This window comes from Oncorhynchus masou, chromosome 12, assembly GCF_036934945.1.
Source record: "Oncorhynchus masou masou isolate Uvic2021 chromosome 12, UVic_Omas_1.1, whole genome shotgun sequence".
In the NCBI taxonomy this organism is placed as follows: domain Eukaryota; kingdom Metazoa; phylum Chordata; class Actinopteri; order Salmoniformes; family Salmonidae; genus Oncorhynchus; species Oncorhynchus masou.
In genome coordinates, this window is record NC_088223.1 from 38,720,256 (window position 1) to 38,745,115 (window position 24,860).

The window sequence follows — 24,860 nt, forward strand, 5'->3', positions numbered from 1 at the left end:
GTCTTGATGAGATTATTAAATTTAAAAGCGATAATATTTGTATTTGTCAAAAGGCAGACAAGCATCGATCATCATGTCACCAGAATCAGACCCTATATATCTATCGGAAAGCAGCATCAAGCTCATCGCCGTTCACTTTCACCATCCTCTGAAGTTCATCATAATATATTTAATCTGTAGCCCAATAAACTGTATGGTTTCCGGAGTCGTAGTGGGAGGACCACACACCATATTATCGCTTGACTCCAAGTGCACTTCCACATGGTGGTTATTATATAAAGGGAAATGTAGCAAGATTATCTGGAGATAGGGGATGACATGATAATTTATAGTCTAATGACAAGCAAGTGAAATACAGCTACTACGTAAATACTGTACTATGATGTAGTAGCCTATTGTATGAATGAGTCACATTTACAGTAAAAGGTATGAGTAGTGTACTAACCATAAGTGCCCATGGGTGGTGCTCTTTTGCTACTGCTGTAATTCACTTTGCGCAAGCGCAGAGTTATTTTATATCACCTCCTCGCGCATGCTCATTTCCAAATCCACAGGATATGTGTTAAATCACTCAGAAGACAACGCATCCACAATACCTCTGGACATCTACGCATTACATTCCCTTTCTTAAATTAGCCCCCCCTCAGCGTCGCAATACCGCCCCCAATTTCAGTGTCGGTACGGAGCCGCCAGGCCGGGACAGAGACGGAGAGAGAGCCCTCGGCCATGGAAGCGCTCGGACCCGGTAAGAGGATGATATGAGAAGCCCATATCGGGGGTGTGTGCGCCTATTCATTGCGCAACTGGGAACCGTGGTTGTAGTTAGGCCTCAGCGACAGAAAAAAAACAAACAAGCATATCAGGCCCAACGTGAGTGGCATATTAATATAACGGAGATAAGGTTCTGTCCGTGACTTCTACAACCTGATAAGCACATGTTATATAAGACAAATCGATTGATTTGTTTTTGTTTCTCGGCTGCTGCTTTTATATCTGAAGACCGCAGCTCCAGACGATGGTTGGATGGCATTGTGTGTATGTGGGGGGGATTTAACCAAGACCTTCCTTCCGTGTCGTGTGTTTACGATGTCTGTTGTTATCTAGCCCGTCGTTTCATCATCAAACACGCTATTTATTCAGCATCATGATACGTTTAAAATGATTCCAGTTGAACTAGGTATGCCCTCAAGCCAATATAGCATTAGAAAACGTTAAAATATGAAGCCTAGTAATAAGTAATTGTACAATCGACAGTAGGGAAGGGAACTCTGGCGTCTCGTTCGTACTGTCCTTTCTACCTATTGAACGCAACGAGGTACAGTAGCTAACATCACAATACTGTCGTCATGTCTTTGTTCACGCTGAAATATTTCAATATTATCGACTGTTTGGTGGCAATAATACATTTAAATGTGTTTTATATGCTCGCTAGCGTTTCTGTCAGTACTCGGCGGTTTGCGCGCCACCGTCGCCTGCCCGTGCCTGGGAGGAAATCAACGTGCACTCGTGCATGCATGGAATGGAGCCTGCCTTGAGTAGAATGCGTACTATTATTTATCGATCGAACTTGCAAGCCATCGCCATACTCCCATGACCATAGTTGAGTTCAGGATATCACGCACGCTTAGATGCCTTAATAATGCTGCATTGACAATTGATCTATTCATCTTTTTCACACCTGACATACAACTAACTTTCATGCAACTGGTGAGAATTCCTGTCTTTATTATATGGGATTACCAAGTTATCACCTCTTTGTCGCCTGATATAGAAACAATTGTCACCTGCAATGCAGCACTCATGCCATCAGTTTAGTGCCACATGCCTATCAATTCTTCTAATTTTCCTGTGTTTTAACCATTTCCATGCTAAGGTAAAATGTCACTAGGCAGTAGAAAGCAGTGTGTGGGTAAAGTCACAGGGGAAGCCAAGTTAATATTACAATTTAAAAAAAGCCATATTACAACCTATGTTGTGATAATTGGGTTTTTGCTCTATAACCCATTTGTTCATACGTCACCATAATATACAATAAGGCCGAGATAACAAAAATACAGTCACAGTGGCAGAGTAAATTCAACTACACATATGTTTGTTTCATCACAAAACCGAAGAGCACCATCTGTCCGGTGAAATCCACAAAGACTATATTGCATGTCACAAACAGCATGGTCATGACCTACAGCATGGTCAAGCAAAATCATCTTTTCGACAGTTTACTAAACAACTACTGATTTTAGAATCACAGAGATACCGTATAAGGACAACAAGATCACTGCCTCAGCTATTGTAGCACAATTTTAACTTTTATAACATCAAATCAACAAGACTATTTATGCTCATCGAAAACATACTTAAAGATGCCAAAAACAATTGAATCCAATCAATGTTCTTAAATATCATGTGGCTGTGCATAGTACTGATTCTGTGTGCATGCGCACCCAATTAAAACATTATTATTTTTTTTAAACGTGGCCTACTTGTGGTCTTGTTGAACGCCAATGCCGTCCTCCTCTCTTTCATGTTGGCAAAACTGTCTATGGCTCTGTCATACTGTACATATTTAGTTTTTGTCATAAGGCTACCTAGCTAAGATGCTTGCTAGCCTAACTTCATTACACATGGGCAACAATGAACCAGATAAGTTGATTAAAGGATAAAACCCTTTTTTTCAATCCAAATCTAACTCCCTGTAGCTCAGGACCTGAAGCAAGGATATGCATATTCTTGATACCATTTGAAAGGTAAAACTTTGACGTTTGTGGAAATGTGAAATGAATGTAGGAGAATATAACATTAAGATCTGGTAAAAGATGGTAATAGAAATAAAAAAAAAATGCTTTTTTTGTATTTTTTGTTTTGTCTTTGAGAAAGACAAATGTATTATTCCAGCACAGGCGTAATTTAGACTTAGGCCTCTAGCTGGCAGCAGTGTATGTGCAAAGTTTTAGACTGATCCAATGAACCATTGTATTTCTGTTCAAAATGTTGTATCAAGTCTGACCAAATGTGCCTAATTGGTTTATTAATCAATTTTCAAGTTCATAACTGCACTCTCCTCAAACAATAGCATGTCATTCTTTCGCTGTACTAGCTACTGTAAATTGGACAGTGCAGTTAGATTAACAAGAATTTAAGCTTCCTGTCTATGTCCTGGGAAATGTTCTTGTTACTTACAAACTCATGCTAATTACATTAGCCTACGTTAGCTACCAATCCTGTAGCGGCTAGCTTGTTAAAGTGAGCCTACAAGGCTAGATATTGAACTTAAATCGTCTCAGGCCAGTGGCACAATAAATTAATTTATGGTAAGAACAGAATCACCATCATAATTATTAGCCTATACAGAGAATTAAGTCAACCACAAGTCCAAATACCCATCTCATCCATGTCTTAGGAAAGGGTTGATTTTAGCAAGCTATCTACTACAGGAAAACTACCCAAGAAGACCTGAAACAGATCTGACAATGACGTTTTGCTTTTGATTGGTGTGAAGCCAAATCCAAACCTGCTCCGTTGAGAGGTGTTTTGCTGCACCAGGACACAACCCACACTTGAGCTCAGCTCAACGCTGATTGGCTAATTAAAATTATATTTCGATTTTTTTTTTTTTAATAAGGGGAGGCCAGATGCTTGCTGGCATCAATCAATCAAATGCTAAAGCGGCAACATGGGGCGGCAGGTAGCCTAGTGGTTAGATCGTTGGGCCAGTAACCGAAAGGTTGCTGGATCGAATCCCCGAGCTGACAACGTAAAAATCTGTCGTTCTACCCCTGGACAAGGCAGTTAACTCACTGTTCGTCAGAGGGCTGTCATTGTAAATAATAATAATAATAATAATAATTCTTAACTGGCTTGCCTAGTTAAATAAATGTCATACTCTTTTGGGCCAGACAGCATCAGATACATGGGCTATACAGACTGAGACAGAGGTGCTCTGTTTTCCTTGCTCTGATGATTGGTATTACGGAAGGCTTCAATGGTTGTTTTAACCCCAGTTCTAGCCATGTAATCTTCCTCCCTGTTATATAGAGCCTACTAGTTTAGTATGCAACCCAGTGGCGGTCTGTGCCGTTTTAAGATGAGGGAGGACATTTATTTTTTTTTTTTTTAATGAGCTTGACCTTATTTCTATTACACCATATTGGGTGGCTGTCATTCATATTCCATTCACCCAGTTCAATGTTACAGCGATAGCTTGAAGCTACTACATGATACCCAAAATGTCCTTTTACCCATCATGACGTTTCTACAACCTTGCCTATGAATGAAACTTTACAATGTAGGTGCACACAGGTTGAGAGACAAATTTGACGTTGCTCAGTGACATTCAATACTGCCTTTCACATGGGTGAACATTCGACCCAACAGTTGTAAACAAGAGTTTCAATTGGACAATCTCATATATGTTTATCCCGTTTCGTTTGCTTCCATTTTAAGAAACGTTTTTCAACAGAATCGGTGGAATCAATATACCCCTGATCATGCATAAACACATTTTGCTTTCATAGCAGCCACGTTGTATTCCTTCTAGCATCTATGTGCTCTTCTCTTACCTTTTCCCTTCGCTTATGGACTTCAATACACAACACATCAGCTGTATGTGACCAGGCGAAAAAACCTTTCTAAGGCCCAACCATATCATAACTGCTACACACGGTCTACATCATTGTCACCATATTAGCTAAAGTAATGAAATAGTCAACCCAGCTAATATAACTAACGTGTTAGTAAACATTTGTGTATAGTCATTAAGCAGTTTAGCACTTACACCGGCTGGCCCCGGTGGCACTAAACTAATAAAACCAAAAGCTTACTTTGACTTGGAAGCGTTCCAGTGTTGTATTGGATAGTCATAACCAGCTAGCTAACATAGTATTCCTCTGTTTGAGTAGGCTAAACTAGCTAGGTGCATTTGCTAGCTAAGTGAAACTAAAAGTGATGTTATGCAGTTCTTGCTAGCTTTAGCTTATGCTTTCAGTACTATATTAATTATCTGATCCTTTGATTGGGTGGACAACATGTCAGTTCATGCTGCAAGAGCTCTGATAGGTTGGAGGACGTCCTCCGGAAGTTGTCATAATTACTGTGTAAGTCTTTGGAAGGGAGTGAGAACCATGAGTCTCTTAGCTTTTGTATTGAAGTCGGTGTACCCAGAGGAGGATGGAAGCTAGTTGTCCTCCGGCTACACCATGTTGCTACCTCAGAGTGCTGTTGAGGCTACTGTAGACCTTCTTTAAAAATAGTGTATTTTAATGAATCATTTGGTGCCGTGAATATATTTAGTATAGTTTTCTTGAGAAAGGATCACTTTTTAAATGTTTTGCATTTGAATTTTTTTATGAAATTTTGTTAAAAGGATGGTCCTCCCCTTCCTTCACTAATGCAAATCCATGGCTTTTTGTTCACAGCTGGCATTCTGCTTACAAAATATCAAAAAGACCAAGTGATGGTCTTTCAAGAAATCATTGCAACACAGTCCACCCAAATAACCTCCTGAGCAGCAGCATCACATACAGTACATGAATGCTTGTATAGGTAGAAAATGTAATTGTCTTCCCGGTGGAAATTAGTTTTAATGTCGCATGATCCATAAAAATGACCATAAACAAAGGAATGTAGGACATAAAATAATGACAGCAGATGGGTGTTTTCAGTAGACTAACCTTAGTTGACCCATAGTATGGGTCTAGGCAGTTTACTCTACAAGACACACAGGCCTAGCTGGCCACTAGCTATCGCCTGTGTCTTGTGGTTATGAATGGCTGATGTGCCCCCAGCAGTCTCCAGGCCACTCACAACTGGCCCTTCTATTTTCCACTGTGTAGTCCAGGTGATTTACAGGTGACTGCATGTCCCTCACAGTCAATGTCATTACTGACTCATCAGCACAGTGCATCCTGTCTGCAGGTTAAGCCCCATTCTCACGTCACACGCTACACAAGCTAGAGGCCTAAGTGTAAACACAATGACCTCCCCTCAATATCACCCATTCTGTATTTCCTGTCAAATACCCCCCCCACACCCCCATCTCTCGCTTGCACTAGAGTAAAACAAAAATGTATGCTTTATGGTTGTAGGCTTATATGTTGACCGGTGGCCCGTAGCAGCTTTGCCTCGCCAGTAAATATAAATCATGACTGAAGAAGGTTTTGTATCTGTTACTTAGCCAGTAAATATAAATCATGACTGAAGAAGGTTTTGTATCAGTTACGTCCATGAACCTAACCCTAGTGCCTTTTCCTTGGTCTCCCAACTGCAAGGTACTATTGGCCAGACTGTTAGACTCTAAGGAATTATACGTACTACACCTTTTATTTACTACATAAATCACCTTAAAATGTGAATGATGATTCAGTTAATAGACCAACAACCAGTGCTCCTCATTTTTAAGTCTTATGCTCAGTCATTTAATCACATTTGATCAAATAACCAGCGGAAAAATCATTATTTCCCCCCAAAAATGTAATTGTGGTGGTCTGCTTTATCTGATAGCGTTCTCCTTTGGTGCAGTGCAGCCATGGTAACCGCTTGGCTTTGAGATTGGCTTAAATCGCCTAAGAATCACAGTGAAGCCGCATGCTTACATCGTGGCCATGTACAATGCATTCATTTGCGTGGACAGTGGGCTTGATTGTCACATGCACTACATATATTACAATCAGCCAGGCCCTTCAGGTTGCTGCTGCAGGCTTGAACCCATAGTTGAGGTACCATTGAGACGCCCTCATTAGGGGAGGTGGCAGGGAGGTGCGTGGTGTAGGTTTGGGGAGGGGTCCAAGCATTCCACACACTGACAACCCTCTCAACTACCCTGAGGCAGCAGCTGAGGGGGCTATATATAGAGCCGGTGCTGTTTTTGGTGAAAGTGGGTGAGTCAGGGTGACCCAACCTGACTGCTACTGCTGGGATCCCTCTTTCTGAACCTCACCTACAGCACACACGTATGAACACACACCATGCCGCCCGGGGCTTTTGTTGCTCCCATGGCAGTAATTTACTGGGATATGGAGGATTAGGGAGGGGGGTGTTTAGGGGGGATGAGGGCATGCAGGGAGCGTGTTTTTTTTAGGAAGCACAGAGAGGGTCCTGATTGCTCCCCCTTGGGCTTCACTTGCTAACTGGAGCGTGGCGGTGCATCAGGTTCAGGACCCCCGCAGCCCCCTTGTTGTCAGTTGACAAAAGCAGTAAGCATCCCATTCCCTCTTACACCCAGCCTTCAATCATGAGAAGCTCAACTCTTCCCTTTCCCTCTCTACATGCACTGCATCTTGAATGTGTAGGCCTAATTATTTTTTTACGTTTTGTTTTTATACGTCCCGAGTAGTTGAAATTGGATAGTTCCCCCTATTTTATCATCTATTATTTTAACACAAATTCACATTTAAATGTAAGACACAAGTATACAATACAGTGGTGCATCCCACTTCCAAACATCCACTCAAATAATTGTTGTATTTTCATTGGCTGGATGAATTGCTCAGGACCCATGCCTGTGAGTCAGTACTGGGGCTTGGTATATTAGGCCTACACATTTAACATTGGGAAATACACAAATTGTATGAGCACATCTTGTATCAGACAGGAGTGTGGAGGCAGTGTTTGTTGAGTGTGTAACTGTAATCCCGACGGTCTCTGCGGACCCCCATCTGGCCCTGCTGCCCTCCGTCTGTCTCCGACACGCTGCTCTTTGTCTGGGGCGGGCCCTGTGCGTCAGTCTATGGTCTGGTTGTAGTGGGGTGGGTTGGGTTGGGGTGTTGGGGCGGGCCCTGTGCGTCAGTCTATGGTCTGGCTGTAGTGGGGTGGGGTGCTGGGGCGGGCCAGCGTGTAATTGCGGGTCATTGTTTTGTCCTCCTGTTGACCTATCTGGGTTGGAGGCCAGAGTGATGGATGTTGTGGGTAGGTAGTCGTGACCTGTTGGAGGGAGTTCACGAGGGAAACCGTGGCAAGGAGGCGATTGAACAGATTTCAGAAATGGATTGTGCAAATTGACCAACAATTCTACAATAATGGCAAAAAAGAAACTGCAAACGCATGCAGCAATTTTTGTTGGTCAGTTTGTATTAATTTCTGAGCGTCCTGTCGAAATAGCTGAGCTACCAACCAATAATTGCACCCACGGTGGTCAACATGCTGCTTAGCCTCATTGCCAAAACAAATTAGTCTGAGACCAAAAAGCCTCTTAACTACTTACTTCTCCTTTCCTCTTAAAGTGTATCTTTAACAGGATCTTATTCATTAGAGCACATCGTAGAAAAAGATTTTGCACCACAAACAAAAACGAGCATTTCAGGTTCGGGTACCCCCTCACTGTTTCTGTTTTCTTCCGTTTGGTATCTAGTGAATACGAACCAGCTGAAATTAATGTGTCAATTAACAAATGTGTGTGTTTCTGTGTTTGGACCCCCCTATAGGCCCGTCAGCCCCCACCTCCCTCTTCCAGCCCCCGCGGAGGCCTGGCATGGGCACCGTGGGGAAGCCCATCCGCCTGCTGGCAAACCACTTCCAGGTGCAGATTCCCAAGATTGATGTCTATCATTACGATATCGACATCAAGCCTGAGAAACGGCCTCGGAGGGTCAACCGGTAAATAAAACTGGACATAGAGGGGGAAGGAGAGACATTTCTCTCTTGAGGGGAGCTAGAAGGTGGAAATGAATTTTCATTGGAAGGAAGAGAGGGCAAGGTCTTAAGTTTATCATTTGAGGGTTTGTGTGTTTGGTGGAGGCTTTTAGGGGAGTTGAGGAAATGGAAGTGTGTACTTGTTAGCAAAATAAGTCAAAAACTCAAGTGCAAGTTGTACTTGTGAAAATAAAAATGGATATTTAACGTCAGGGCGGGTGGGAAGTTGTTTATTTGAATAATGTATTGGGAGGGACAGTGAAGACCAGAATATAGTACTGTAAGCAGTACAGTCGATGTGAATGCATTATCTGGCCAGCTCATGATTCCCCCTCTCTCACAGGGAGGTGGTGGACACCATGGTTCGCCACTTTAAGATGCAGATCTTTGGTGATCGACAACCAGGCTACGACGGGAAGAGGAACATGTACACGGCCCATCCACTACCCATCGGGAGAGACAGGGTAAGCAACCGTCTAAACTATACTATTGTATCTCTAGTTTTAGCAACGATGTAATGGGTTTTCGCTCCATCCCAGCACCGCTGTCAGTTCTTGAAAGGTTTTTGGGAATTTCCTGCCGCATCCAGAACCACTGGATCCATTTGCCCAAAACGCGATGTGCATCTGTTTATTCCAGGCCTTGACCAGTTTCTTTAGATATACTGTCAGGTCCACCATTATTAAAGAATGATTGATTAAAAAAGACTATATAAAATAAATATATTGTATGCTCCAAAAAATGTACATCTATTTTATACTAATACATTTACCGGTTGGTGGTTGGAATTGAAGAGGGTTCTCCAATGTGTTCTCCAATCTCATTAAACATTTTAGCAAAAGGCTCAGTGCCCTTATCCTTGCAAGTTTATCAATTATGTGGTTAACTGTTTGGATAAAGGGCAATATTGTGCTGCCCTCTTCATTGACCTGTCAAAGGCTTTCAATACTGTTGATCCCTCACTGCTAATTCAGAGGGTTTCCTCAATTGGCCGCATGTAACTGGTTTAAAAATCACTTGACAGATGGAACTCTTTGTATATCTACTGACGGCGTTACATCTGGTTTCCTGGATATTACGAAATGTGTCCCGCAGGGGGCGATTCTGGGTCCGGTACTTTTTACTGTTGACATGAACAACATTGTAAAATGTTCACCTGCACTTGTATGCCGGTAATACTGTTGTGTATGCTATTTCTCCCAGGGTTGACCACGCTTTGTCTGAACTAAAGTCTGCCTTCATTGTATTACAGAAACTTAATTGACCTGAAATTAATACTGAATGCAGGTAAAGCACCTAAAAAATACATGTAAAAAAAGTCTGATTTAAGGATATGTACTTTGGATGGTGTCCATATTGATTGTGTCCCTGCTTACAACATATCTGGATAGATGAAAGCTGCCTTTTTAAAAAGCATATTGATGGGTTGGTTAAGAAGCTGCGAATAAAAATGGGCTTTTTCTATAGAAATAGGTCCTGCCTCTTGCTAAATGGTAGAAAGCAGATTAATCAGTAGACGTTCCTATCGGTCCTGGACTATGACATCATCTACTGTATATTAATGCAGCTGCCACGTCATTAAAGCCGTCAGATGCAGTTTATTATAGCGCACTGCGCTTTATTATGGGTGCTTGTTTAAGTACTCGTCACTGCATTCTATACCAGAAGGTTGGTTGGCTCTCTTTTTATGTCACGTAGGTTGGTACGTTATGTTTTAATTTCTAAAGCCCACTGTACCTAATGTCATTACTAAACTTTAGACATACGAGTTAGCCATCCCTGAGACTGTGTGGTAACTATCGAAATTCCTTTGGCTTCTAAGGAGTTTTTTGCGCATTTTATTTATTTATTATTATTTTTTTTTAAACAAAGAAGAATCTTCAAAATGTTCTTAAATTTGACGTTCATGTGCCTCTAGGGTTATTCAGAAAGCTGAGGACCATATTATTGATGAATGCATTTACTTTTATATTTTTTATGACCTGGGTTTTTCTTTCTGCTATTTATATTTTGATGTGTGTATTTTCTCTAACGTGTAATTCAGGGCTCATCTGTAAGAGACCTTGGTCTCAGTATGTAAAGGTTAAATGAAAAAGGTGAGGTATTGAAAACGGGGGTGCCAATAGTTTTGACCCCTGTCTTTTTCAGAGGGAAAAAAAAGTACTTAAATAAAATCTGTTATCTGAGCAATTGTATTAGTATAAAATAAAACTTTTCAGAACAAAATGGTGAATAATAAAAAAGTATAGTATTTTGTATTTATTTGACAGTCCATTTTTGCTCCTCTTTATCAAGGGTGCCAATAATTTTGGACCTCGCGGTATAGCTCAGAGCATATCACAAATGTCTTTATTTGTGGCTTTCCTCACCTTGCAACCATTCCCTAACACCCTGCCCTCTGTCTCTCCTCTAGGTGGATCTGGAGGTGACTCTCCCCGGGGAGGGGAAGGACCAGACCTTCAAGGTGTCGCTGCAGTGGGTGTCGGTGGTGAGCCTGCAGATGCTCCTGGAGGCCCTTTCGGGCCACAATGAGGTCCCCGAGGACTCTGTTCAGGCCTTGGACGTCATCACCCGCCACCTGCCTTCCATGAGGTAAATGTTCCCACTATATGGCTAACCTGCGATGTTTGAAATTGGCTATTATGTGAACATTTATGTACACACATTTGCTTGTTGGTTTAAGTTTATGGTTAGGCATATGAGGTACACGGCTTCTATAACTTGGCCCCATAACACCTCTCTCTTCCTGTGGCAAAATACCAGTTGTTCATGGATTCATTGTGTTGTTATATCTTGGCATCCTATATCAAATAGTCTTGCCCATATAAACAGTGAATAACTTTAGGCCAGTTTCCACACACAGTTCGAAAATAAATAACTCTGTGCCTATGACCTAATTTCATAAGAACATCAAGCAGATACTTTGAGGTGTAGAATAGTATAACAGTATTTTTCCCAGAGGGAATTTCTGTTGTCATTCTGAGGGGTGAAGAGTGATCTCTTCCAGAATAATCTTGTCTGTCATTTTTTGATACATTGTGATACCTCTAACTGAACCAGTTCTCTAACTGACTCTCCATGTGGATGTTTCCAGGTACACTCCAGTGGGGCGCTCCTTCTTCTCCCCTCCGGAGGGCTACTACCACCCACTGGGCGGAGGGAGGGAGGTATGGTTCGGCTTCCATCAATCGGTCCGTCCTGCCATGTGGAACATGATGCTGAACATCGATGGTAAGAGCCCTTTGTGTGTCTTTAGGTTAGCCTTACATGCTGCCCAGACCGGACACGTCGCGTGCGCGGCAAAATAAATGTAGAAATCCATGTTATTCAATTATTGCACCCACACTGCTCACACGAGCCAATGAGCGTCTGCAAGGGCTAAAATAGAAGTCATTCCTATTTCTGACGCAGATCGCACTGAAAGTCCTGCCTCTCCCATCTCCTCATTGGTTTATATAAGTAGGTACCTACGTGCCGCCATCTCATTGGTTATGCCAACGTGGGTGATTGAAAGACAAACTTTGTTGTGGTAATACAATGAAAGTTTAGATGTGATCACCATATAAGTTCAAAAATGAAAAAGCCTGGAAGGAGGAGAGATGACTAGAAACGATTCGGTTGGCTGTTTTATGTGTGGATTAATTGTCGGAGTAGAGGACCTTGTGCAGTTCAGGTAAAATAACAACTCAATGTTTTTATCCCAGGACAAATTAACATTAGCTAGCAAGTACAAGCTAACTAGCTAAATTGCCACATGTTTAATGCTTTTCGACCTGTCCCCAAATTAATGTCATTGGTTCAGAGTGTATTGATGTTTGCTTTGGTCGTGAACCTTACATCTGTCTCGCTTTGTCTCCCCCTCACAGTCTCTGCCACCGCTTTCTACCGTGCCCAGCCTGTGATCGAGTTCATGTGTGAGGTGCTGGACATCCAGAACATCAACGAGCAGACCAAGCCACTCACCGACTCCCAACGCGTCAAGTTCACCAAGGAGATCCGAGGTGGGTGGGGACCTGCAGGTCAGACCAATGTTTTTACCATGTTTCTACACACCAAGGCTGCATTTGAAATGGCACCCTATAAACGTGTTGGCTGACACTGTCACGAAACCAATGCGCACGCTTCAATGGGGCAGAAGTGTGTGTTGTGATTCTGGATTGCCAGATGGCTAGAAACAATGACAAGAAGCTGCAATAAGGGGGATTGTAGATGGCTCGTTTCCGCTAGTTTTATCTTGTTCTTGGTACCATGTCTTGTTTGTTACCAAGTCTATGCTAATATGGCAAAATTTCGTTAGCCAGGTAACCAACAATTCTAACGATGTATTTGAGAGACAACAAGTGCTCATTGTGCAAATGTATTTGTTTTCAATTAATATTGGAGACAAAATATAGTTGACATATTGTCAACAATCTAAGCCAACCCCTTCTGTTTTGCCCCATAGTTGCGCACGTGTCTGTTTTGTTGCTAAACAACCAACCATTCTCTTCACTGTATGATGCACTACTTTTGAGCCCTAGTCAAAAGTAGTACACTACATAGGAAATAGTGTGACATTTCGGAGCCTTATTAGACGGCATCCACCCACCCAGACAACTGAACTGTACTACACTGAAGTGTATCTCAGGGTCTCGTGTCAAGTCCATTCCAGTGCATGAAGTGAATTGAGAAACCAGTTTGAGAATTGTGAAAAGTCTTTACTGACAATAAATGACCCTTTTAACTCGTATCTCTTGACTTGAATTTCAATGTATATGAATTGAAATGGAATTGACACCCATCTGTGCTGTACACCCATAATCTGAATCTTAACGTGAGATATGCGTGCTTGACTTTAACTTAGTGTAACTTTTGTGTAAATCAGGGGATGGGCAACTTTGATGTGGGTGGGTGCCACAAAATAACAGAACTCATCTTGACGGCCCGCAGTGGCTCGTCGGTCTGCGTATCACTAAAACGGGTTAGCCGCTAATGCTAATCGCTAGTTAGTTAGCTGGCTGAGTCAGAGGAAACGTACTTGGACATTACAGCCTGATAATACCAGTGGCGGTGTAGACTTGAATCAACATGTTTGCAACAGTATGTTAGAGGAATACTCAAATAATTTCTGTTAGCTTCATGAAGCAGCGAAGAGAGAACATTCAATGTAGCCGAAGATTTTAGGGTCCCCAAGGAATCACTTATCAGCACTTTGGTTCTTACCTTGTCACAACTCCTCCCTGGCATTTTAATTCAATGTCATGTCAAAAAACACTGTTCAAAGTTCCCACTATTATATTCTAACTAAGTAGAATTAGCATAATCATTATATTTCCATGATTTGAACAGTGTTTTGCTCGAAATCGCAAGTCAATTCCTAATTGCAACAATTGGTTAAAAATAAGGCCAAGATTGTTTGCCCGTGTCCTGCCGCCCTACGTGGAAATGAGGCAATTTTTTTGTTGTTGAATAAAACAATCAGAATGGATTAAGACCCACTAAAATCCCTTAAAATGTATGCGTTGCCACCCTAAGGTCACGCACTACTCATAAAGCAAATTTATAACTCATATTATTTTTTTTGTTTTACCTCTACGGGATTGCTGTCCCCCCACTGTTGAGCTAACATGCGCTAATCTGATTAACATGAGGTTGTAAGTAACAAGAACATTTCCCAGGACATAGCCATATCTGATATGGGCAGAAAGCTTAAATTCTTGGTAATCTAACTTAACCAATTTACAGTAGCTATTACAGTGAAAGAATGCCATGCTATTGTTTGAGGAGAGTGCACAGTTATGAACTTGACAATGGATTAATAAACCAATTAGGCACATTTGGGCAGACTTGGTGCAACAATTTTAACAGAAATGCAATGGTTCATTGGATCAGTCTAAAACTTTGCACATACACTGCTGCCATCTAGTTTCCAAAGTCTAAATTCCTCCTAAACTGGAATAATACATTGTGGCCTTTCTCTTGCATTTCAAAGATGGAACCTCTCGTAAAAAAAACCCCCATTAATTTCACATGTTGTTGTTGTGCAAATAGAATAGACAACAGGTGGAAATTATAGGCAATTAGCAAGACACCCCCAATAAAGGAGTGGTTCTGCAGGTGGTACCACAGACCACTTCTCAGTTCCTTTGCTTCCTGGCTGATGTTTTGGTCACTTTTGAATGCTGGCGGTGCTTTCACTCGAGTGGTAGCATGAGATGGAGTCTACAACCCACACAAGTGACTCAGGTAGTGCAGCTCATCCAGGATGGCACATCAATGTGAGCTGTGGCAAGAAGGTTTGCTGTGTCTGTCAGCAACCCAGACCTCCATGGGTTGATAAATTTGATTTCCATTGATAATTTGAGTGATTTTGTTGTCAGCACATTCATCTATGTAAAAAAAAAAAGTATTTAATAAGAATATTTCATTCATTCAGATCTAGGATGTGTTATTTTAGTGTTCCCTTTATTTTTTGGAGCAGTGTATATACAGTACCAGTCAGAAGTTGGGAGACACCTACTCATTCAAGGGTTTTTCTTGGTGAATAATAGTGAAGAAATCAAGACTATGAAATAACACATGGAATCATGTGGTAACCAAAAAAGTGTTAAACAAATCAAAATATATTTGAGATTCTTCAAAGTAGCCACCCTTTGCCTTGATGACAGCTTTGCACACTCTTGGCATTCTCCTAGCCGGCTTCATGAAAGGTCCCCAAGACCACAGTGGCCTCCATCATTGTTAAATGGAAGCGGTATGGAACCACCAAGTCAATTAAGAACAAATTCTTATTTACGATGTCCACTGTGGTCTTGGGGTACCCTTCCCCAGATCTGTGCCTCGACACAATCCTGTCTCGTAGTTCTTCCAGTTGCCCATTCCTGGTGTAAATCATGCATTGATGTTAATGGGTTTTCACTTATGGATAGCCATCTCAAGTGAGAGTTAGGCTATGTGAGAAGGCAACCCGTCACCTCATATAAGAGCAAACCATAGTCTTGTCCAACAGTCAAAGATGAAACTGTCTAAAATGATCTGCTAAAATGTTTTGAATTACAAAGATTTTCAATGATGTCCCGTTTCAAACTCCACTTGTTATATCTCCCTGCTCTTCTGTCTCTGGCCCTATTTGTGATGTGCTCTTCTGGGTGTTTCTATGCGTATGCTTTTCGCTCTTAGGTCTGAAAGTCGAGGTCACCCACTGTGGTCAGATGAAGAGGAAATATCGCGTGTGCAATGTCACACGCCGTCCTGCCAGCCACCAAACGTAAGTGCTGCGCTAGTCGCTACACATTCCAGAAGTTTATCTTATGTATTTTTCAGCAACTTATCCAAACATATAAACTGTATCTATCTCTTGATACAAGATCATGTTGATGCAAAGACGAGACGCAGTGCTCTTTCCTTTTGCTCTTTTGTTTTATTCATACGGTGGATGAATATGTATTATGTCTGCCCATTGCTCAGGTTCCCCTTACAGCTGGAGAATGGCCAGGCCATGGAGTGTACAGTGGCTCAGTACTTCAAGCAGAAGTACAGCCTACAGCTAAAATACCCCCACCTGCCCTGTCTACAAGTGGGGCAGGAACAGAAGCACACCTACCTACCCCTGGAGGTAAGAGGGTGGCCCTAAAACGCGCAGACACACACTCCACAAATGAAACCCCACTGTATGTATAGAATGCACTCAAGATATTGTTGCAAGTGATGTTTCTCTCACTGGTTTTCCAAGCCTTCGTGACTTTAACGAAATTGCATGAAGGCAACACTCATTGCAACTGTGCATACCCGATGGGTAGGGGGGAAAAAGGGGTTTTGGACCTGGGCATGGTCAGATTTTAGTTTCCACCTTCAGGTCATTAGGCACCAAATGGAAGAAAAGGGACTGAAATGGTATCGAGTACCTGGACTTGTCCAATAGAAACAATCCTCTTCATGTTTCTACATTACTTGACAACTGTGATTGTCAGTAACTAACTATTCTCTGTCCGTATACAGGTTTGCAACATTGTGGCCGGGCAGCGCTGCATCAAGAAGCTGACAGATAACCAGACCTCCACCATGATCAAAGCTACAGCACGTTCTGCACCCGACAGGCAGGAGGAGATCAGCCGACTGGTGAGTGATTACTTGCACCCTCGGTGGTGGGAGTGTGAACTGCAACTCAGGAAGTGGAGCACTGTAGTCCGACAGTACAGTATGGAACCGCATCTAATAGAAATCCCCAATCAGTTGTAGTTGATGTCATGGCGATGTTGGCTAGTTAAGCTCATGCCCAGAAACACGTCATAGGGGTAACGGTTATCTCGTGCCGAACTGAGCCTGTGCAGGCCGTCAAATCAAAGGCACTCCTTCGATATAAAGTTGATTTTTGACGGAAATGGAAACGTGTCAGTTTGCCACTTTCATGAGGTTGGAGTAATAACATGTTCAACTACTTGAGGTATTGGCTCAAATCTAGGTTGCGCCTTTTAAGTTTCGAGAATTTTTCCATAGTTGTTAATTTTCAGTTTTCTCATTGACTTCTCGAACACCAAACCCTGGCCTGGTCTGTTTCGTTTCGCAAGCGTTCCCGGAAGTCTCGTGACGTTGTAAACTTTGTGCCGTAGTCTGAGGCAGCCATTTGGTTTTTTTGCAAGGAAAATGCACTGTTGGATCTTTTGAGTTGCAAATATCCGCGTTACTGTTTTCTAAAGAAGTGTGGTTGTCCAGAAAAGGTCTGCAGTCTTGAAACTCCAACGCACATATCTCTTGCCTCATATGGCTTCCTTACTGAGTATTCCATGTCCACCCCCCCAAATATAATCTGGGCAGGGTTAACTGTAAAGTAATTTTGTGCTAAAAGGGCTTTATGAATGAATTGATAATCTGGTATTGGTAACGGTCGATTGCAGTAGGAATCTAAATGATAGATTCACAACAACAAAAATACTTCAGACACTAGCAGGAAGCAAAGTCTTCTCTGCCTGCCTAACCCCTTTCTTTCTTCCACACCACCTTTTCTCACCCCCCCCCCCAGGTCAAAAGCAACAGCATGGTGGGCGGTCCCGACCCCTACCTGAAGGAGTTTGGCATTGTGGTGCACAACGACATGACCGAGGTGACAGGCCGAGTCCTCCCAGCGCCCATGCTGCAGTATGGGGGCCGGGTGAGTACCGACACTGGGCGGGACTGTGGCAGGGTGAGTACTGGGGCACTGGGCTGGGTCAATGTTTCATGGGAGGGATGGGCCATACGTGTGTGTGTGTGAGTGGACTACTCAAGGGGAGGAGGATGAGACTTCATGCCACACAGCACATTTTAATTAAATTCAATAACCCTTACTGAAAACAACTGTCTTCTGGCAAACAGTTGTTATACCTTTGGCCAATTTGCCGCAAGTAGGCACCAAGCTTGTATTTTCACATGCAAACAGTTTTTTTTTTTGGCAAACAATTCTAGAAAACTTGTGGTGAACATTCAACTTTTTGGCTGCTAACTTGGTATGCAAATTAGATCAGGTTTTTGGTTATTGTGTGTTAACATTGAACTGTATCTACATAAACCAAATCACACACAGGTCTAACTTTAAATGAACATGCTTCTCACAGAGAACTAAACTTAACATACTAAATATACTAGACATGTATTCAATGTCTTAGGTGGTAAAAATAAATCATCATGCTAATGAAGAAAAGAGCAAAATCTATTTATGTAGCTACATTTACATGAGAGAAATGTGAACACTGGGGATGTTGACCTTAGGATTTTTAAAGGGGCAACTACAGAATTTACATGAGCCAAGTGATAACTGAGCAATATCTTTCAACCAATGCAAGTTTAAATTGTAATTAACACAATTTAAATACATTTAAATAACGAAATCAAAACCAGGTCAGAACTATTGCCTTTTTGAGTGAACTTTGGAGATGGCTGCTCTGTGAAAGTCCTTCATCCAAGCTTGTTGAATGCATGAACTGAAACAATCAAACACAAAAACAAAATTAGGACACAAAAAAATATATATTACTGAAAACATTTTCTATTTTGGCATCTTAAGGTAGACTCAGAGGGTTTGGCTTTGGAAAAACGGGGTCGGCTGTGACAAAATTGGCTTGATGTTGCAATGCTTCTCAATAATGTTTCTGCCTTGTATAAATGCTATAAAAATAAACATTGTAACTAGCATAAACTGGGACTTATGCCTACTAAATCTACCATTAAATGTGTGGCCACAACTGTTCCTCGAGATTTTTTCTCCAGCCAAGCCTCAATACAACCGATTTAAAACGAATCAAATGAATTATGATATTCAATCTAGACTGGGGACTTCATCATTTAAGAGACAGTTGTCTCTTCTCCCTGACTCAGGTGTGTATAAGACTTGGGTGGAAGATGAGCAACAAAAGCAGTTCATATTATTTTTCCAAAATTAATTATTGCCTTGAAGTCTTGACCTGGTGCACACATACATTGAGTCTACAAAACATTAAGAACGTTCCAAATATTAATTGGGGCACGGACTCCACAAGGTGTTAAGTGTTGACTCCAACATGGGCCAGCAAGTTGGTTGGATGTCCTTTGGTTGGTGGACCATTCTTGATACACACGGTAAACTGTTGAGTGTGAAAAACCCAGCAGCGTTGCAGTTCCTGACACAAACCGGTGCTCCTGGCACCTGCTAACATGGCACTTCAATATTTTGTCTTGCCCATTCACCCTCCGAATGGCACACATACACAATCCATGTCTCAATTGTCTTGAGGCTTAAAAATCCTTATTTAACCAGCCTCAACCCTTTCACTCTATCCCATAAAACATGACACTGCTAACTAGGCATCAATTAGCTAGCACATTTCATGTTTATTAGGAAGGTTAATGAAGTTGGACTCATTCCAGACCACTTTGGTAGGTAGCTTGGTATCCATTTTCCAGCAGATTTTCCTAATACCCCTGATTGGTCGTCAACGGTTACTGGTCTTGGAACTCAGGTGTTCCCCAGAAACGGCTTCTGGTGAACTGTTTGCAACTAGCAGCAATGCATATTGTTGCCACAGGTTTGCCACTGATTCAAATAGAATCTTGAGAGAATTGTTGTCCAGAAAATAAAAACAACTCTGGCTAGCTGTTTGCCAACAGTGGCAATAAATATTATTATTGCCAGAGGTTTGCTGCGGATTACCACTTGTGGCAAACATTTGCAAACTTCTGGCAACATTTTGTGGCACACTATTTAGTTTGCCTCCAATTTTCCACCAACTTCTGTGAAGTTGCTGCAATAAATTCCTTCCAACATCCCTCAAGGGCATTTATTATTGCATATTGTGTGTGTGGTACCAGTCATAAGTTTGGACATACAGGTGAAGTCAGAAGTTTACATCTTCCTTAGCCAAATACATTTATACTCAGTTTTTCACAATTCCTGACATTTAATCTTAGTAAAAATTCCCTGTTTTTTTTTTTAGGTCCGTTAGATCACCACTTTATTTTAATAATGTGAAATGTCAGAATAATAGTAGAAAGAATGATTTATTTCAGCTTTTATTTCTTTCATCACAGTGGGTCAGAAGTTTACATGCACTCAATTCGCATTTGGTAGCATTGCCTTTAAATTGTTTAACCTGGGTCAAACTTTTCGGGTAGCCTTCCACAAGCTTCCCACAATAAGTTGGGTGAATTTTGGCTCATTCCTCCTGACAGAGCTGGTGTAACTGAGTCAGGTTTGTTTGCCTCCTTGCCCGCACACGCCTTTTCAGTTCTGCCCACAAATTTTCTATAGGATTTAAGTCACTGCTTTGTGATGGCCACTCCAATACTTTGACTTTGTTGTCCTTAAGCTATTTTGCCACAACTTTGGAAGTATGCTTGGGGTCATTGTCCATTTGGAAGACCCATTTGCGACCAAGCTTTACCTTCCTGACTGATGTCTTGAGATGTCGCTTCAATATATTCACACAATTTTCCTACCTCATGATGCCATCTATTTTGTGAAGTGCACCAGTCCCTCCTGCAGTAAAGCACCCCCACAACATGATGCTGCCATGCTTCACAGTTGGGATGGTGTTCTTTGGCTTGCAAGCCTCCTGCTTTTTCCTCCAAAGATAACAATGGCCATTATGGCCATACAGTTCTATTTTTGTTTCATCAGACCAGAGGACATTTCTCCAAAAAGTACGATCTTTGTCCCCATGTGCAGTTACAAACCATAGTCTGGATTTTATTATAGCGGTTTTGGAGCAGTGGCTTCTTCCTTGCTGAGCAGCATTTCAGGTTATGTCGCTATAGGACTCGTTTTACTGTGGATATAGATACTTTTGTACCCGTTTCCTCCAGCATCTTCACAAGGTCCTTTGCTGTTGTTCTGGGATTGATTTGCACTTTTCGCACAAAAGTAAGTTTATCTCTAGGAGACAGAACGCATCACCTTCCTGAGTTGTGTGACGGCTGTGTGGTCCCATTGTGTTTTATACTTGCGTAGTATTGTTTGAACAGATGAACGTGGTAACTTCAGGCATTTGGAAATTTCTCCCAAGGATGAACCAGACTTGTGGAGGTCTACAATTTGTTTTCTGAGGGCTTGGCTGATTTTTTTTGATTTTCCCATGATGTCAAGCAAACAGGCACTGAGTTTGAAGGTAGGCCTTGACATACAGTGGGGCAAAAATTTATTTAGACAGCCACCAATTGTGCAAGTTCTCCCACTTAAAAAGATGAGAGGCCTGTAATTTTCATCATAGGTACACTTCAACTATGACAGACAAAATGAGAAAAAAAAATCCAGAAAATCACTGTAGGATTTTTAATGAATTTATTTGCATATTATGGTGGAAAATAAGTATTTGGTCAATAACAAAAGTTTATCTCAATACTTTGTTATATACCCTTGTGAAGACTTACAGAAAATGTTTTTCACACACTGTTGCTGGTATTTTGGCCAATTCCTCCATGTAGATCTCCTCTAGAGCAGTGATGTTTTGGGGCTGTTGCTGGGCAACACGGACTTTCAACTCCCTCCAAAGATTTTCTATGGGGTTGAGATCTGGAGACTGACTAGGCCACAAAAGGACCTTGAAATGCTTCTTACAAAGCCACTCCTTTGTTGCCCGGGCGGTGTGTTTGGGATCATTGTCATGCTGAAAGACCCAGCCACGTTTCATCTTCAATGCCTTTGCTGATGGAAGGAGGTTTTCACTCAATCTCACGATACATGGCCCCATTCATTCCTTTACACGGATTAGTCGTCCTGGTCCCTTTGCAGAAAAACAGCCCCAAAGCATGATGTTTCCACACCCATGCTTCACAGTAGGTATGGTGTTCTTTGGATGCAACTCAGCATTCTTTGTCCTCCAAACACGACGAGTTGAGTTTTGTGGTGAAACCAGAACTTTTTGGTAAAAACTCAACTCGTCGTGTTTGGAGGACAAAGAATGCTGAGTTGCATCCAAAGAACACTATACCTACTGTGAAGCACGGCGTAGGAAACACATTGTTCAGGGGCAGAATGACAGATTTTTACCTTGTCAGCTCGGGGATTCGATCAAGCAACCTTTCGGTTACTGCTCTAACCACTAGGCTACCTGCCGCCCCCTTTGTCGCCATCCTTTGCCTTGATGACAGCTTTGCACATTCTTGGCATTCTCTCAACCAGCTTCACGAGGTAGTCACCTGGAATGCATTTCAATTAACAGGTGTGCTTTGTTAAAAGTGAATTTGTGGAATTTATTTCCTTTTAATACTTTTGAGCCAATCAGTTGTGTTGTGACAAGGAAGGGGTGGTATACAGAAGGTAGCTCTATTTGGTAAAAGACCAAGTCCATATTATAGCAAAAACAGCTCAAATAAGCAAAGAGAATGACAGTCCATCATTGCTTTAAGACATGAAGGTCAGTCAACATGGAACATTTCCACATTTTAAACGTTTCTTCAAGTGCATTCGCAAAAACCATCAAGCGCTATGATGAAACTGGCTCTCATGAGGACCGCCACAGGAAAGGAAGACACGAAATACCCGAGCAGTGGAAATCTGCCCTTTGGTATGAGTCCAAATTTTTGGTTCCGATCTCCGTATCTTTGTGAGACGTAGAGTAGTTGAACGGATGATCTCTGCATGTGTGGTTCCCACTGTGAAGCATGGAGGAGGTGTGATAGTTTGGGGGTGCTTTGCTGGTGACACTGTCCTGAATTATTTAGAATTCAAGGCACACTTAACCAGCATGGCTCCCACAGCATTCTGCAGCGATACGCCATCCCATCTGGTTTTTGCTTAGTCCCACTATCATTTGTTTTTCAACAGGACAATGACCCAACACACTTCTCGGCTGTGTAAAAGGCTATTTGACCAAAAAGAAGAGTGATGGAGTGCTGCATCAGATGACCTGGCCTACACAATCCCCTGACCTCAACCCAATTGAGATGGTTTGGGATGAGTTGAACCGCAGAATGAAGGAAAAGCAGTCAACAAGTGCTCAGCATATGAGGGAACTCCAAGACTGTTGAAAAAGCATTCCATGTTAAGCTGGTTGAGATAATGCTAATAGTGTGCAAAGCTGTCATCAAGGCAAAGCGTGGCAATTTGAAGAATCTAAAATATATTTCGATTTCTTACTATTTTCTACAATGTAAAATAAAAGCCCTTGAAAGAGTGTGTCAAGACTTTTGACTGGTGCTGTGTGTGTGTTTGTTATATATAGGCTATATACTTGGTTTTGACATGAGTTCCGTCCAGTCTTTATATAGCGTAATAATGTTTGGTACAGGTAGACCTCTACCACAGACCTTCTTATAGGCCCCATGTGGACTGTAAAACATTTTGTCACAGAAATGGGTTTAATAGAGATGTACTGACAGTTTTGGCACAGTATTGCTGGTTTCTATGCATTTTATTGGGCCCATTTTACAGTCTCTTCTTGAGTGTTTTGGACTGCTGGGTAATTGAGTCTTATCTTCATCCTTTGAAATGTTTTTCTCAATACTATTTGTTTGTATGACTGGCACATCTTTCAGCCATTTTAACTGCAATGGCTATGTTGTAGCTCTAATGGGTTCGTGATGAGACAAGTGACTGTCCTTGTGTTTTGTCACTCCATCACTGTTTTATCATGCTGATGTTTATAATATACAGTACGTTGCTATAATTACTGTGGAAATCTGTGATTCAATGCTGGATCGGCACCTCAGTCTTCAGGGCTTTTTCATTCTTGAACTGCGCATTTTTATATGTATAGCTTGCTGGAGAATCGCATGTGGTTGCCCAATAGTTACAAGAGCAAGTAGCCTAACTCGATATAATGCTAAATTTAAGCAGGGATGCTAAGGGCCCTGAACACTGGAGGAACTTCTATTCATAGCTAGAATGATTTGATAACATCTGGGTCCGTGTCCACAGAGCGTCTCGGAGGAGGAGTGCTGATCTAGGATCTGTCCATGTATTCATTATGCACTAAAAAGCGTAGAGCAGCAGTGACACTCCTACTCTGAGTATCCGCTTTGTGGATACGGACCCTGAGAGATAGATGGATAGATGTACATCTATCTAAGTTAGCTTTAGTAGGAATGCATTGAATAACACATGGCACCTAGGTGTGTATCAGCAAAATTGGTTGTTGATATAACTGGAAGGGTGGTAGCCTGCAGTCTTATCACAGTGTAAAGTATTTGCTCATCTGTAGAATAGACATTTCTGGGCACGTCTTATATTGTACAGTGTCTATTCCATACGGGAATGTTCTGCCCTGTTGAATAAGCGTCCGTTGCGGTCTACTATGTGGAGGTTTTGCCTGCATGATTCTTGCAATGGGATGAACTGTGTGTAATAGGATCTTACGGTAGAAGTTGCCTCAAACCACAGATCTAGGGTCAGATTCTCCTACCCCCCACATCCTAATCACCCCAATTAGATCTGACCCTGTATCACTGGGAAGGTGCAACTTCTTCTACCTGCTCCATGTGCGTGGTGCAGGCAGGAAGCTGGGGAGTTGTATCTGCTGTGTCGGCTGGTTAAACCGGGGGGTTCACTAAGAGTGTAGGGACTCTCTCCGCAGAATAAGACCGTGGCCACGCCCAACCAGGGTGTGTGGGACATGCGGGGGAAGCAGTTCTACGCCGGGATCGAGATCAAGGTGTGGGCTGTGGCCTGCTTCGCCCCACAGAAACAGTGCAGAGAGGACCTGCTCAAGTGAGTCATCTGCCCGTCAACATGGGAGACACACCTTCACCCTTTCTCTTTTCCTATTCCCACAAATCTCTATAGCCCAGCTTAGTCTGTGTGGTGATCATTACTC

The 24,860-nt window shown here is 42.1% G+C and overlaps 1 protein-coding gene across 12 annotated transcripts in view; it reads left to right on the plus strand.

The window, feature by feature from the left end:
• Positions 1 to 533: 533 nt before the first annotated feature.
• Positions 534 to 24,860, plus strand: part of ago4 (argonaute RISC component 4) — a 32,839-nt gene continuing 8,512 nt past the window's right edge. For 2 of the 12 annotated variants that reach the window (XR_010457058.1, XM_064980494.1), the window contains exons 1-11: positions 534 to 744; positions 8,402 to 8,586; positions 8,966 to 9,086; positions 11,036 to 11,214; positions 11,717 to 11,853; positions 12,489 to 12,641; positions 15,781 to 15,868; positions 16,069 to 16,216; positions 16,600 to 16,719; positions 17,621 to 17,782; positions 24,606 to 24,754. Coding sequence is in view for 11 of the 12 variants with exons in the window: in XM_064980494.1 (XP_064836566.1) it covers positions 727 to 744; positions 8,402 to 8,586; positions 8,966 to 9,086; positions 11,036 to 11,214; positions 11,717 to 11,853; positions 12,489 to 12,641; positions 15,781 to 15,868; positions 16,069 to 16,216; positions 16,600 to 16,719; positions 17,621 to 17,782; positions 24,606 to 24,754 (1,460 nt within the window). In the remaining variant the exon portion in view is untranslated. Of the gene's footprint in view, positions 746 to 8,401; positions 8,587 to 8,965; positions 9,087 to 11,035; positions 11,215 to 11,716; positions 11,854 to 12,488; positions 12,642 to 15,780; positions 15,869 to 16,068; positions 16,217 to 16,599; positions 16,720 to 17,620; positions 17,783 to 24,605; positions 24,755 to 24,860 lie in introns of all 12 variants that reach the window. The other 10 variants (XM_064980495.1, XM_064980498.1, XM_064980505.1 and 7 more) reach the window with 10 other exon arrangements.